This window comes from Nyctibius grandis, chromosome 1 (assembly GCF_013368605.1).
Source record: "Nyctibius grandis isolate bNycGra1 chromosome 1, bNycGra1.pri, whole genome shotgun sequence".
Taxonomy (NCBI): domain Eukaryota; kingdom Metazoa; phylum Chordata; class Aves; order Nyctibiiformes; family Nyctibiidae; genus Nyctibius; species Nyctibius grandis.
The window spans coordinates 21,767,309-21,783,150 of NC_090658.1; the positions used below are offsets into that span (position 1 = coordinate 21,767,309).

Genomic DNA, 15,842 nt, shown 5'->3' on the forward strand with positions numbered 1-15,842 from the left:
GTTCTTGATCTACTTACCTCAGTGGCTGATTCCATTTTCACAGCAGCTGCTGTCTTTGTGCAGAATGAAGAATTACTACATTGTGCATTGAAGTAAGCCTACCGAGTTGTTCAAGGCTATGGTTCAGTGCTTGTTTGAAACCTCTGTTTCCATCTATACAACTCCCTTTTTGGAAACATTGATTTAATGTGTGTATAATAGGAGAACTATGTCTGTGGATAGGGGTTTGTTTTCAAACATGAAAGCTTTGCTCATTTTTCAGTCAACTAATGATTCTTTCTGATATTTAAGGAAAAAAAACCTATAAGTCAGCATTTTTGTGTTTGAAAAGAACAGTAGCAATGTAGGGGTTTTTTTTTTTGTCTTGAATATTAAGGCTATGATCAATTAATTTCTTGAAGGTTTTCTTAGTTTTAAAAATGTATTGCCCTCTGGATCATTTTATGTACAATTTGTTGTGTCTGTGCTATTTTAGTCTTGATTTGAAAGTTTTTGGGATCATGTATTATAAATATTTATAATCTATAAATATAAATTATGCTTAGTTTAAATGTTTACATGTGAGGAGAGTGTTTTGTTCTTCTGCCCTGCTAATTGAAGGTCTTTATTCTCAGGGTTTATCCCACATATGACTTTGCCTGCCCCATTGTTGACAGTATTGAAGGTGTCACACATGCATTGAGAACAACTGAATACCATGATAGAGATGAACAATTCTACTGGATCATTGAGGCACTGGGCATAAGGAAACCATATATATGGGAGTATAGCCGGCTAAACCTCAACAACACTGTGCTCTCTAAGAGAAAGCTTACGTGGTTTGTCAATGAAGGGCTTGTGGATGGATGGTATGTTACATGGCTGTAGTTCAGCATTGTTCCATAACACACTCATGACTGATGCACACGTTCTGTTTTGGACAGTGCTTAGACATCAAAGCAGCATGAATGAATATTTAAACAATATTTAAGAACATAGATTAATTACATGTAATCTTCTGCGTGTACAATATGTCTGTTTACTACTCTACAGTAACTGTTTACATACATATTCACATCCTGTAATAAACATGAGGTAGCTTATTTTTGGACTCTGGCTCTTGCTATGCGTGCTACTTACACATTTTCCACTCTGACTCATCAGATACATTCCTGAGCAATGCCAGAAGGGGGCCTGAATTGAAGAACTTCTGGTCCTATCCATCTAGTCAAATCCGTCCTCCTTCCTTCTCGCCTGCCCTCCCCCATCTTATTTCTGTTCTTTTTTTCATGTTAATTGGATTTGTGTAGATAGTGCTTGGTGGCCTGGTAGTATAAGTATTTTCCTAGAAAGGGTGAGCTGTTGGTTTACACTTCTGCAAGTAGAGAGGCTCCTTTGTTCATTCTCACAATGGGCTAGCTCTGGGAGCGTACCATCTGAAGTCCTCTCCTCACAGTACAGGAGTCTGAAGAAATACATAGATAATGCTAAGTCAGACAACTGCTTGTAGTGTTTTTCCTGGGCTGGTTTTAGGTGATACTGTGCTCAGCCTATGGGAGCATCATTTTACAGAAGTTCCTAGGCTGCCTGGTTGTCTTGCTTAGGTGTGCCAAGTGTGGGGTTTTTTTTTTTTTGCTGTTTTTATTTTTCGATTGTGTTGGAAGCCTAGATTCCTAGCTTATGCATGGAGCCACTCTGCTAGAGCCAAAATTCTCTTCTTCCCTGACCCCCCTCTCCCCTTTTTTTTCCTCTAGAGGTGTAACTGGTCTTAGAATGACCCCTCCCTCCCTAAGCCTCCCTATTAGGTCCTCAGTAAGGTTTGATTTGTGTTCCAACACATATTTTACATTTCGGATCAGGCCTTTTTATTTCTTGCATAAAAGAATAAAATCATAGAATTCTATCACTTATGTCATTGAGAGATAACATTGTTATTGTCACTCATCTCTTTCTGGTTTCTCTTGAGCAAGAACGAATCAAACCCTCTTGTTTCAGGTTACATAATTCAGGTGCCATTAAAAGGAAGTAATGTGATAGGGACATAACTTTTGCCTTGCTAGTTTTTGAGAGACTTAAGATTGAATAGATGTAGGAAAAGACCCACTTCACCAAGAGATGGCTTCCTTCCCTGGGGTGAAGTAGAAGAAAACCTGCACTGTATATTTTGAATGAATAAGAGATCAGTCTTTTCAATTAGGTCTTCTCATCTAGCCCTTAATTAATGCAAGCAAAATACACTGAAGCTGTGTCTTTCATGTGTGGCAGTATTGGTAAAGGTTTTGATCAGTGTAGCTAATAGGTAGAACTTAGCATGTGACACTGGTGAAATGTCTTTTTCTACTAGGGATGACCCAAGATTTCCCACTGTGCGTGGTGTCCTAAGGAGAGGCATGACAGTTGAAGGGCTTAAACAGTTTATTGCTGCTCAGGTGGGTGTGTTCTTCTCTTCTGATTCTTTGAATCTCACTTGGTAAGGACAAGTTTTTGTGAAGTTTCTTTTAAAGTACTTGTCACTGGGAGGTTTCTTCTTTTGAAGGTTTGCTGCTTTCATGTGTACTGCTTCAGCAATATTAATATCTGTGAGCAGGTCCTGGCAAAATGGGGTAGCAGGTTTCTTACTGTAAAAAGTGTTTATTTTGCAAGCTCAAGATGCCTTTCTAAACTGTTTTGATGAATGCAAACCATAGAGGGTCTGTAGTCTTTAAAGAATTTTGTTTTAAATGAGTCTAATAGCTAGAATATTTATATTAATGTGGTTTTTTTTTTTTTCTTCCCAGGGATCCTCTCGATCTGTCGTGAATATGGAGTGGGATAAAATTTGGTCCTTTAACAAAAAGGTATGTGCTTACTTGAATTTGATGCTACTCCTAATACCCTCTTTCTGGGATATGTAGAAAATCTAGCGTTCGTTGGAGTGCTTATTACAACCAGTAGCAGTTGCAATATGTTGCATCATTTGGCACACTATCAGGAAAATGGAATGTCCCCCCCTTTCTAACCTGAACTAGCACTAATCCTATTGATTCTCCTATACCAATACTTACTTGCCTTACTTAGCAGTACGGGGAAAGATAATATTTGCTGTAAATCTGATATGAAAACTGCATTTCATTTTTCTGCTTTCAAGCTGCGAGCTATCTGTAAGAAGGTATTACTTAATGCTTTTTACCTTAGCATATAGCTTACAGTGCTGTAAGCATACATAGCATAAGCTATCATTTTGCAGCTTCATAGCACAGTCACATTTGCTTACATAACAGGAGCTCTACAAACCCACTGAAAATGCATTATTCCTAGTTTTAAAAGGCTGCCCATTTCTGGTTTGGCTTACCTGTTAACATCAACACAAATCTTACTCAATTTTGTTCATGTTGGCCGCTTTTCCTTTCTGTGGCAAAAGGACTAATGTGCTGCGTATACTGCCTATGCAGATGAAACCAGCACTGCTGATGTTTCTGACTGAATGTCAAATAAGGAATATTGCATCTTAACATGGTTAGTCGCTTTTTGGCAGCAGATGCTTGGACACTATAATAAGGCGAATTGTTATAATGCTGATTGCATATTTTGTGTGATTGTGGAAACACCTGTTATTTTGCATTGGGATTCCTGCTTGGTTTTGCTTAGATAGTACCCTGATCTCTTCATTTAAGTAGTTTTTGCTTGTCTGGCATGTGTCTTGTATTTCTTCATGTATTTTGCATTTGGTCTGCGACATACACAAAGGTTTATGAATTGGTTCTTTCTGTTGCTGCATAAATATATTTTTGACTAAGAATTGGATTTTGGGGAAAAATCCACAATGGACTGTCAGGGCTTATTTTTTGAATCTGTTTTAAACCGAGTTTCTGAGGCCTCTGACTCAACTTCTTGGACAGCACCATATTTATTAGCCAATTTTATTTACATGTATCTGTGCAGATAGTTTGCAATCTGCAATATGAGCAAAAACAATTAGTTGCATGCAGGTAGTTCTGAGCTCAAAGACTTCATCAGTGTGAAAGCTCTTATTTTACATGTTATCCTGTAATTATGCTACTGACTTTTTAACACCTGTCATCCGAGGAAGGATTGTGAGTTTTAATGAGTAAAGTAAAGAGCCTGGTAATAACATTGTAAAATTCAGTCATTTAGTTATCGAAATTATATTAAATCACATAATACACCTATATTTTGAGAAACATACACAAATCCATTTTTAAAGTGTGAGTCTGACTTCAGTGACTATGAACTTACAAATGTGTGACTTCTTAAAAGTATATCATCATATCACCTTACTTGCTCATGTCAACTAATTAGATGCTAAATATTTTTTTCTAAGATAGCTGTCTAGTTTTTCACTTGAGCAGGAATAAACTAAGGAGAAAAAAAAATGAATTAAAGCAGGTGTTTTCATTTGTGTCAGTTTCCAGTTAAACTAGTAGATCTCTAATATTCCTTTTGGACCCGGACAACTGTTTTTCTTGAATTATGTTTTTAAGTGTCTTTGAACAGTTGACAAACCTTTTTTCAGGTGTGAAAAATGCTGTGAAAAACTACACCAGTTGAGTTTGAAAATTTGCAATAAAAATACAGGAAGACATTTTAGTGGTATCATTTTCTTGCCAAACTCACGTTGTAGAAATCCTCATGAAGTCAATGTTATGGTGTTGCCTTATTATAGTATCTAATGCGTCTGTATTAAAATTGCAGACTTAATTGGTGCTTCGTCTATAGCCAGATCTGTCCCTGATTCTGCTGGAGTACTGACCTGGAGAATGAGTGTGGGATCAGGTCTTGTGCTGCTGGAAAAAGGACGAACTGCACTGATAAAGTACCATTATTATTCAGCTACCTAGAAAGTGATCCAGATGTAACAGCATATATACATAGTAAAACTATATCAAAGTACATTTTACTGTCTTCCCTATGAGGCATCAGCTCATAATTTTGGTTACTACTGGTGTCAGTAGTACCCAATCCATAGCTTTTACTCAAAATTTCAAGAAAGGTGGTAAATTGTGAAGTATTACCACTGTTTTCTCACTTTTCTCTTTTATAGCTTTGGATTAAAGCAACATTAAAGCAAATGTAAAAATGCGGTAACATAAAGAATACCAGTTAATATTCCTTTTTGTTGGTTGTTGTTTTATACAACATTATATTTTTCTGTCAATGTCATATATTCATGATCCACCTCATTTGTTTTCTTTAGGTTATAGATCCAGTAGCACCTCGGTATACTGCTTTACTGAAAGATGCCGTGGTCCCAGTAAATATTCCTGAAGCTCAAGAGGAGATGAAAGAAGTGGCTAAACATCCAAAGGTTCTCGCTTTACTCTCTTAATATTCTTGTATTGCAGATCAGTAAGGTTGGAAGTATCTTGGCTTGGAGCAGTCAGCAAGGAGAGTCCTGCTTTTAACTTGCTCAGACAGCATGAGATAAAACCAAGGTGTACTTTTTTTTTCCACAAAATTGTCAAAAACTGGGCAACTACTGAATGTGTTTGTTCTGTTAAGAGGATGTAGGAAACTGCTTTTGTAAATATGTAGAGTGCATACAGACAGTGCATTGAAAGGCCTCTCTGGCAGTTTTCAGAAGAGGTGAGATGTTACAAGTATGGAGTGATGCTCAGACTGTTTTTATTATTGTTTGATACTAACTTCCCACAGAGAAGGTTAAATATAAAATTTTATTCAAGCTTTATGAGTATAATACAATAGATACTGCTTCTCCGTAAAAGTGAGGAATGCAGGAGATTTTTTTTTTAAATAGTTTATAAAATTAGACTTATATAGAGAAGTGATATATTAACCTGTTAATTCTACCAATCTGTTTTTTTTAATATGACTTTTAAATTCAGATAGCAAATAGTTATTATCAAAAGTTAAGAACCTGCTAATTTAATACTCTTTGTATCCAGTAAACAGAATAATATCCCTTAAGACGGGGAGTGTGTTACTGATACAATTCTTTTTTGGCACTACAATTAGGAAAGATACTTTCCTCTGAGCATGGCATCTCCAATTGTACTTAAGCTTCACTGAAAGCATCCCTTAGATATCACACTTATACTGAGAAACAAGTGAATATTGTTCAGGTTTTGCTTCGTTTATTTGTTTTTATTTTGTTGCTCTGAGTTTTCCTGTAGACATTTCTTGTAACTGAGAGGTGGACATTTAGTTTGCCCTCTTCCCTGTGGCAGATAAACAAGGAAACAGGTTTTGAGCAGATGCAAGTGAAAATTGAAGTCTGGTCAGATGCAAGCCAGCATATTAAAACATTGATATTAAAAATGCTGCCTCCAGTATATAATGAAATAAGTACTGACCAGAAGAAACGAATGTCAAACTCCTGATCAGGTGAAAAAGACTGAACTCCCAGCTGTCCTCCTTTTTTTTTAGAAGTAAAAAGTTTATCTCCATTGTTGAGATGCTTTAAAGCTGAGTATTTTTAGTGTTATAAGCAACGTATTTCCAACTTCTATCCTAATAAAGCTGAGAGAAGCTCCATATTTGTTTCCATATTAATTACATAAAAAAGCAAAAAGTAGAGTTATGAAATTATTTTTGAAGGGAATTTGTATAGCAAAATGGAAACTTGAGAAAAACTTACTTAGTTTTTACCTGTCAGATCTTAAAGATGTATGGACCTTAAGGAAACGGGGTATGCTATTGGTTGTGTTGGAGCTAGTATTTGATAGAAGATAGGATTTTTTGAGTGTACTGTTAGAGGAATGAATGCAACACTTGTGAATGAGAAACCTGAGAGAGTTGTGGAAGAATACTATAGCTTTGTGTTACTGTTATTGTCTGTCTTCTATCTACATCTATCTTCTATTGTAAATAAAGCAGTGTTTTGGCACTGCATTAACTTTAGTCAGCTTATATAATAACAGTCTCTCCTTTGAAATTAAATTATTATTCACAGAATACTGATGTTGGGTTGAAACCTGTGTGGTATGGCTCCAGTGTCCTGATCGAGGGTGCAGATGCAGAGACCCTGACAGAGGGAGAGGTGGTTACATTCATAAATTGGGGCAACATTATCATCACCAAATTAAACAGGTAACCTGTTTACTGGGAGATGAAATTAATTTTTGCTTTTCAGCTTTTTGTTGAGTTTTTTTATAGGTAGCTTGTAACAGTAAAGTATTAATGGTTGTCCATATTTGTCCATTCTATATATATACAGGTATCTACTTTGAAATATGCCACAAAACTGCACTTTAGCATAGAGCATATTTTACTGTAGATTCAGGTCTGAAATCACCAGTCAGTCCTGATACTGCATGTCCCTCTCATCCAGCGTTCTCCATGTTTCTATGGTAATATTTCCACTATGAAACAGCTTTTTCAGACAAAAAAAAACTAACCTGGAATTTTAACAACTTACATGCTGTAATGAATACTGCTTTTGCATACTAAAAAACTAAACCTATCACAGTTTCAGTTGCAGAACTGTTGAGGTGGGGAAGGAGACCATTAACGTGATCATAGTATATTTGAAATGGTTGTGTTGAGACAGTGGCAGAATGGGGTGAGCTGGGATAGAGGACATAAATATGTAGCGATTTTTTTTTTCCCATGTTCTTTACTGTCTCTTGATAGTTAAGAAATCAAAATTAAAGGAGAACTTCAACCCGAGTGAATACACTTTCATTTCCTCTGTCTCCCACACTTCAAAAATGAACTCTGAACACTTGTTTTTCAGTGAATCTGTTGATGGTCTGTAGTATCAAATGAGAATTAATCATTTAGGCTTTACTTTTTTTCTGTTTTCCTGTAGAAATTCAAGTGGAAAAATGGTGTCTATCAATGCCAAGTTGAACTTAGAGAATAAGGACTTCAAAAAAACGACTAAGATCACTTGGTTAGCAGAAACTCCACGTGCACCACTCATCCCAACTGTCTGTGTTAATTATGAGCATCTGATCACTAAGCCAGTTCTAGGTAAAGATGAAGATTTCAAGCAATATATCAACCAAAATAGCAAGGTAAGTTGTCTTTTTGTCCCCTTTATTCCACAAAGCTTAATGTTTGGAGGTTATTTTTGCCATCACTATTACTAGTTACTCTTTTTTTTTTAATTTAAGAATTCCATTTGTCAAACTGGTAAATCATGTGCTGGTGTATTTAGTTTCCATTTAACCTCTAATAATTTCAAAATTAAAATTTGACTCATGGATTTTACACATCTGGGATCAATAGTGTGAGTTTTTGTCTTGATATACATTCTTATGATATAGCCTCTTCTTTCTAGTACTTGTTCTGCTGCCTCTGGAATTAACTAACATTTTCAACACTTCCAAAATCCAAAAATCACCACTATCCTTCTACAACTCTACTGTATTTCTTACTATTTCTTGTGCTTTGTTAGATTTGGACTGATTTCTTTTAACACTTACAGCAAGAAGAACTGATGTTGGGTGATCCTTGCCTTAAGGAGTTAAAAAAAGGGGACATCATACAACTTCAGAGGAGAGGATTCTTTATTTGTGATCAGCCCTATGAGCCAGTGAGGTAAGCTACCTAAGAATGGCCTAAGCAGACTTCACAGAATTTGCTTTAGCTTGCTGTGCTTTAATGTTTTCACACAAGCATTGGCAAGAGTAATGTTGCCTGCAAATATTTTCCCCTTCACCGTGATCTTTCTGTGGAATATTTCTGTGGACTGGCATGGCTTTTAGCTTGTACGTTCCTACCTCTTCAAACAGTCGAAGACAAGTACATGGCACTTTTGGTGCACTCCAGCTAACTTGGACTTAATAAAGAGATCATGGTTTCCTTGCAATTCTAAGTATATAAATTAAGGAACAATGCAGGGCGTTTTCCCAATTGCAGTGTGCAGGTACTATTTAATTGCAACAGTTCTTTAGCAAGCTACCAAACATCTACATTACACTGCATTTCAGCATAATATTATAACATAAACAGAACTCGTACGTAACAGGAATCAGTGCAGATCCCCAGGTACGTAAATTTGGGTAACTACGGTTGTGTACAAAGATAAACTTGCAGTTGTGCAAAAGCATCTTGTAGAAAGAGTAAAACATTTGTTTCAATAAATGTTTCATATGCATCTTGTATTTCCTTTATTGTTGTGTTTTCTATAAATTCTTTTGTAGTCCTTACAGCTGTAAAGATGCCCCGTGCATTTTGATTTACATCCCTGATGGACACACTAAGGAAATGCCAACATCTGGGTCAAAAGAGAAGACCAAAGCTGAAACTGCAAAGAAAGAGGTAAACTTGTGTTCTAGAAAAGTGCCATAAAATGTATTACTGTACATCTATTACTGTACAAGGTTATGATGCTGACTACTTGGCTGCCTCTTTTTTTTTTTTTTTTTAAGGCTAGTTCAGCTGTAAAAGAAAAATCTGCTCCACTTGTTGCTGGTACATCTGCTCCAACCTGTACTGTATCTGAAGGTCACCTGGTCATTTACAACAAGGTGTCTGCACAGGGTGATATAGTTCGTGACTTGAAAGCTAAGAAGGCAGCAAAGGAAGATATTGATAAAGCTGTGAAACAGTTGCTGACCTTGAAAGCAGAATACAAAGAGAAGACGGGCCAGGACTATAAGCCTGGAAATCCTCCAGTATCTGTAACTGAACAGTCTTCAAAGCTTGAGACCTCTGGCACCCTGGATAGTAAAAGTCTGTATGATAAAGTAGCAGAGCAAGGAGAAGTGGTCCGAAAACTGAAAGCTGAGAAAGCATCTAAGGTGGCTGATTAATATTCTTTTGTTTGGGTTTGCATAGCCCATTGTCCTCTCTGTGTGGGGGTGAATGGGTGCTTATGGATCCATGTTTTCATAGTGATCATCGTTTGGTTTAGGCTGTGTTCTATCAAGACTTGTGTTTTCCAATACTTACCTTTTAGCTAGATATATATGACAAAGTTTGTGTTAATATTCATAAAGATGCAAGTAAATGCCTATATTTCTTAGACTGCTGTGGACGGAAATGTGGACAGGATTCATCCCACAGCATGAGCTGATTAATTATCCAAATCTGGTCCTTGGGGTTGAAATGTCCTGCAGCATTTATTTATTTATTTAACTAAATATGGTCAAATTATGTGATTTCATAGGATTGACTTGTTGCTATTTAGACCTTAAAAACAAAACAAAATCAAAATGCAGAAAGGAAAAAAGAAAGTAAAGATCCAAATACTACATGTACTTCTGAAACCTCTTCCTGTCTGGAGCTGAGCATAGAAAATATAGCTACTAGTAGCTGTTTTCTTTCTGTTCTTTCTAATGCAGAGCAAGGAAAGATGAGAAATAACACACTTTGCCTGGTGGTTAAATACTGTTCATAGGAGTGCCTTGGTGGCACCATAAAATCTAAATAAAAGGGAAGAACTAAACTAATTCATTGTTACAATTTTACTTCGGGCTATTAGGATTGTATGTCCCTTAACAGGAGTTACTTTGTTAAAGTAGGAAACTAGTAGCAAAAACTTCTCTGAACAACTCTACTAAATAGTGAAAAAAATTGAATAGGTGCGCATAAACTGCAGGTCTTTTCATGAAAGTATTTAAGGTGCACTTCAGAGCCTTATGTCTCTATATCTTTGTTCCTCCCTCTTTCTGCCTCTTCCTTTCTCTTTCAGGATGAGATAAGTGCTGCTGTGGAAGTCCTTTTATCCCTAAAGGCAGAATATAAACAACTGACAGGCCAGGAGTACAAACCTGGAAGCCCACCTGTGGTCTTTGTCCCTCCTCAGTCTTCTCCTGTTTCTACTCTTCCATCCCCATGTCCAGTAGGCAGCAAATCTCTATACCACAAAGTAGCTGAACAAGGCGAAGTGGTCCGCAAACTTAAATCGGAGAAAGCTTCAAAGGTGTATTAGCAGTGAATACTTCTGACTGCAGCAATATTTTCAGTTTAGACTAAAACCTAATTACAGGAACAAAATATAACAAGTACTTTCAAATTCCATGAAGTGCCTTCCCAAATTCTCTTAAGCTGATGATGTGGCTGACTTCATGAGTTCTGTGATAGTGCATGGAGAACCTGGAAAATAAACAAGTTCTTTTAGCGATACAAGATAAGTGAAGCAGAATATAGGCAGTAACTTGAAAAAAGGGCTGTAACTTGAAAGCTAGAATGGCAATAATAAATTTGGTAGTAATATGATAGTGGCCAGGGAACCATTCTTTATTCAGAGTCTGAGTGTTTACTGCCATTCTCCAGTATATGAAGTCATGGACTGCTGTAACTGGAGGTAACTAAGCCACCAAGATAGGAAGCTTTCATGGCACAGAAATCAGCCCTTATGTACACTGCCTGATTTGGTCCTTTGATGTGCAACTCATATGTATTCTGGCTAAAAAGGTTTACCACAGAACTCAATAATGACCTCTTATACTAACAAGTTAGCTCTAGAAGTTTTATTACAACAGCTGTGTTAGTGCCATTCTAGTAAAGATTATGTTATCTTAGCTATTGTGTTGCATCTCTGTTAGTTTTGTCTTTATCTGCAACTGCTGTTTTTCCTCTCTTGCTTCAGGAACAAATAGATGAGGCTGTGAAAATTCTTTTAAATCTAAAAGCAGAATATAAACAAAAGACAGGTCAAGAGTACAAGCCTGGAAATCCACCTTCAGCTCCTCCATGTATACCTTCTACTACACTTCCATCTTCTGTATGCTGCAGTAACTTGGCACCATGTAGCTTAGTGGATGGCAAAGCACTTTATGATAAAGTAGCTGAACAAGGGGAAGTGGTACGCAGACTCAAAGCAGAGAAAGCTTCCAAGGTAAAATAGTAAATAGAGAGTAAGCAATTGTAATTCTTACCACATTTTGCCACTGGGGGGAAATCTTTCACCAAGTAATGATAAAACTCCTTTATGTCCAGATCATAGCTTAGCCATCAAACTTGCGTGGTCTAATAATGCCACACAAGGCTACTCTGATGCTGGATGCTTTTTTGACTCTGAGATGTAAATTCTAAATTCAGCTGGTGTAGAAAGTCAAACTTAACCCCTCACATCTAGATGACTAGGCACAAGCATGGCAGATGTCAACCCTGCGGAATTTTTTAATGTATTTTATTTTTTCTTGCTGCATTTGGGACAAGTGAAGATAACTGTGCCACAAAAATACCAAGACTTCAAAACTTCATAAGTTCAGTGATAGTTGTAGAAAAGAACATGAGACAAACCTCTGTTTTCAGAAGCTGCTATTTTTTTCTGCCTATATTTCTACCTTGCAGAATTGGTGTTGGTGTTCAATTGTTTTTTGGGTTTTGTTGGGGTTTTTTTGTTGTGTGGGTTTTTTTTGTGTGTGGGGGGGGTTTTTTTGTTGGATTTTTTTTTTTTTTGAAAAAGCTCTTCTCTAAAACAATTTATTGTATTTTTCAGTGTAGATTCTGCTGCAGTTATTAACAGGTTATAGATGGCCTGGTGGGCTAGGGGAACATTCTGGTACAATGTGACTGCTCTCAAACTTACTCCTGTTGCTTGGGGAAGAGCTGTTACTTCAGTACTCTCCTAATTATGAAGCACTGTTTATTGCTAGAAAGAAATTTTATTTTCTTATCCTGAAAATCAATGCTTCTTGTCAGTTCTCTAATTCTTACCAGTACATCTTGCTATTTGTCCTCCATATAGGATGAAATAGATGAAGCAGTAAAACTCCTTCTTTCTCTAAAAGCTGACTACAAGGAAAAGACTGGGCAGGACTACAAGCCAGGACATCCACCAGTAGCTCAAGGTGCTTTGCCTCAGGCATCAAACACAGTACCCAGTGGTCCAGACACACCTGAAGCTAAAGCCCTGTTTAGCAAAGTAGCTCTTCAAGGAGATGAAGTTAGGAAATTGAAATCAGAAAAAGCAGAAAAGGTAAAAACATACTGTAATATAAAAATGTAATATATGTATTTAAATCTTAAAAATTATTTTAAATTCAGTGATTATGGGAATTAGAAATCTACATTTAGAGGAGGCAGTATTTGAATTCTGAGATCTGAAATGTACTTTTTAAATGATTCCTGTGAGATATGGTCCTTAAAATGTTAAAACATGTAAGTTAAGTATTGGCTTTTGCAGATTTTTTTCCCCCAACACTGTGTGGATGTCCACAATGCCATACATAGATCTGTTTTATTTTTTTGATAGAGCCATTTTGTTCCTGTGATTTCTGTATAAATTTCTCTTTAATTTTTTGTTCTTGAAGGAAATGATAGATGCAGCTGTTAAGGAACTTCTTCAGTTGAAGGCCCAGTATAAGTCTGTTGCAGGAGTTGACTATAAACCAGTTTCTGCTACTGGCACTGATGACAAAGACAAGAAGAAAAAAGAGAAAGAGAACAAGTCTGAAAAGCAGAGTAAGCAACAGAAGCAAAACGATGGCCCAAAAAAAGAACATTTGCAAGGACAGGGTAGTAATGAGCTCTCCTCAAATGGATCAGGAGAGAGTCAAGGCCCGAAGAAACAAACCAGGTAAGATGTGGTCTTTAATCTATTTGCTAGAAACCTCAAATGTTTACCTCTATTCAGATTTAGAGTTTTACAGGTTTCTCATTTCACTTGAAAGCGTAGACATTTGCAAAATAACTGTGTTCATTTTCATATTTAGGATCAAGCCAAAAGCAAGTTTATTTAGTGTGAGTTGCACCTCAGCATACTACTGAGGAAAATTCTACCCAGCCTGTAGAAAGCATAAAGCAGTGTACACACTCTGTTATGGTGGGTACTGTTACTGTCATCAAGAACTTAGTATGCTTCGTGGTTTGCTTCTGCAAATGTGCTGCTCTATCTTGCTCAGTATAAACCCTGGAGAAAAAAAAAACTTATGCTTATTTCATTGTACCAGGGTTTCCAAAATATGTACTGAGAGTACCATGAGAAGTATGTAGCCCAACCCAGAGCAAGGCACTGCTGTTGTTGATGGTGGAAGCTCTCCAGTGATGATTGATGTGCATCCCCTCTCCTGGTCCCACCCTGAAAGTTTAGAAGTCTTTCCACATCCTGTTTCATATATAAAAATCACGGTAGAGACAGAGATGTGGTTATTTTGTATAGAAATTATGCCAGAAAAATGCATTTTTCACCCTTAAAACTTCTTTGTTTGTAGAGGTATAAAAACTTTACATTTGTCTACTGTCATTTGGGTCTGGTGAGTTCAGCCTTCTTTAGAATCTTGTAGTTTTACTGGTTATCTTTATTTTGGTGGTAGGGTCAATTTTCTGTCTTGAACAGTGTGATTGACATTCATGTGAATGGTGAATTCAAGTTGCATATGTTTTCTGAAATTGTAGCCACTGGCTAGGTAAGAAATTTTTAAAATAAAGAGTAAAACAGCTTACACACAGGTCTGGTTAATCTGGAGGTGCTTGGGTTTTTTAATGCACCGTTATGAGGTTCTTTGATGCAGCCATGGTGAGAATTAGAAGGGTTCAAACAGTAGAAAAGAAATGGAGCTGTTTTTGTGAAATACTCATTAGCCAAGGTAAGGAAATACTAGCAGTTCCTACTAGCCAATACATACTGAACTGTCAGAAAAAAAATTGGGAAAAGTTAGCTTTATGAAATAAAACTAAAATATTCTGTTCCATGCCCCCACCCCGGCCCCCCCAAAAAAAAGAAAAAAGGTTAGGATAAATTTCACTGCTAAATGCTGTACAGCACAAATCTGGTTATTTTCTTATACTGTAGACTGGGTCTAGAAGCTAAAAAAGAAGAAAATCTTGCAGACTGGTTCTCTCAGGTAAGTACACATCAGTTTGAATTTAAAGAATTATTTAATTCTCTTATAAATCAAGATCTGTTTTGGATTTCTATCTTATCTCATATTTCTGTTTGTTTGGGGTTTTTTTTAAATATAAAGCAAATTACTTGCTCTTTTCTATTTCTTACATTGTTATCACGGTCTTAAATAGAAGTGCCTGGGTTGAAGAGCTGAATAAATTTAGGAAGCTGTAAAAAGGATGAGTGTCAACCATTTCACTCCTCCCTCTATATATAGATAGGATTTTCTTAATTCATGTATGAATTCCTCTTTCAGTAAGAGTGCAAAACTTCAGTGAAGTGATAGGAATTTCACAGGCTTGTGAGTTTTATTTTACCTCAAGATGATGTATAACAAAAGTTAGTATCTGTTGATACTGAATCAGTTCGCTGCCTCATGAGGCTCAAAACAACCAGAGTAGAGATGATTAGTTTAGATTAGCCTACTTATGAAGGATGGTAAATAGATATCAGTGGTGTACATTGCCTCTCACTAGTATAGTTTTGGCCTATACTTTAAGGAATAAAAATCTTTCCTGACATGAGCTAGAGACATTTCTTACAAAAGTGCAGTTTCTTGGTTCTCAGAAATTAGCTACTGTCTCTTACTTGGATTCATGAAATTCAGTTTTAGCTAAGTGTTGACATGATTCAGATGTATTATTATTAAACCTAATGTTCCTGCTTAGCTTTCTCTAGCTATAGGTAACAAAACCGATCTCAAAGCATATCTTTGCTAGCTTTTTGAGCACAAAGACTATTAAATAGAAGACTTGTCTTGAGTTGCATGCCACACACTTGAATTTCTGAATGTTCTTTATGTATGAAATTGAACCTTCAGTATCTAAATAACCTTTTGAAAGGTGATCACAAAATCAGAGATGATTGAATACTACGATGTGAGTGGCTGTTATGTTCTTCGTCCTTGGGCTTACGCTATTTGGGAAGCTATCAAGAACTTCTTTGATGCAGAGATCAAGAAACTTGGAGTGGAAAACTGTTACTTCCCCATGTTTGTGTCCCAGGCTGCTCTAGAGAAAGAGAAGACTCATATTGCTGACTTTGCTCCTGAGGTACACTTCATAACTTTGTTTTAATCTGAGTATAAGAAAACCTAACTACTCTGTCTGCAGCTGAGTAT

General features: G+C 36.6%; 1 protein-coding gene across 3 annotated transcripts in view; it reads left to right on the forward strand.

Annotated features, from left to right (window-relative positions):
• The window catches only part of EPRS1 (glutamyl-prolyl-tRNA synthetase 1), a 40,730-nt gene that overhangs the window by 14,422 nt on the left and 10,466 nt on the right, over positions 1-15,842 (forward strand). The window contains exons 10-24 of one of the 3 annotated variants that reach the window (XM_068403161.1): positions 615-848; positions 2,324-2,408; positions 2,757-2,816; positions 5,174-5,284; positions 6,890-7,026; positions 7,748-7,955; positions 8,369-8,481; positions 9,087-9,204; positions 9,315-9,686; positions 10,580-10,810; positions 11,480-11,728; positions 12,584-12,814; positions 13,149-13,414; positions 14,630-14,681; positions 15,565-15,774. In XM_068403161.1, the coding sequence (XP_068259262.1) occupies positions 615-848; positions 2,324-2,408; positions 2,757-2,816; positions 5,174-5,284; positions 6,890-7,026; positions 7,748-7,955; positions 8,369-8,481; positions 9,087-9,204; positions 9,315-9,686; positions 10,580-10,810; positions 11,480-11,728; positions 12,584-12,814; positions 13,149-13,414; positions 14,630-14,681; positions 15,565-15,774 (2,677 nt within the window). The remainder of the gene's footprint in view (positions 1-614; positions 849-2,323; positions 2,409-2,756; positions 2,817-5,173; positions 5,285-6,889; positions 7,027-7,747; positions 7,956-8,368; positions 8,482-9,086; positions 9,205-9,314; positions 9,687-10,579; positions 10,811-11,479; positions 11,729-12,583; positions 12,815-13,148; positions 13,415-14,629; positions 14,682-15,564; positions 15,775-15,842) is intronic. The other 2 variants (XM_068403171.1, XM_068403180.1) reach the window with 2 other exon arrangements.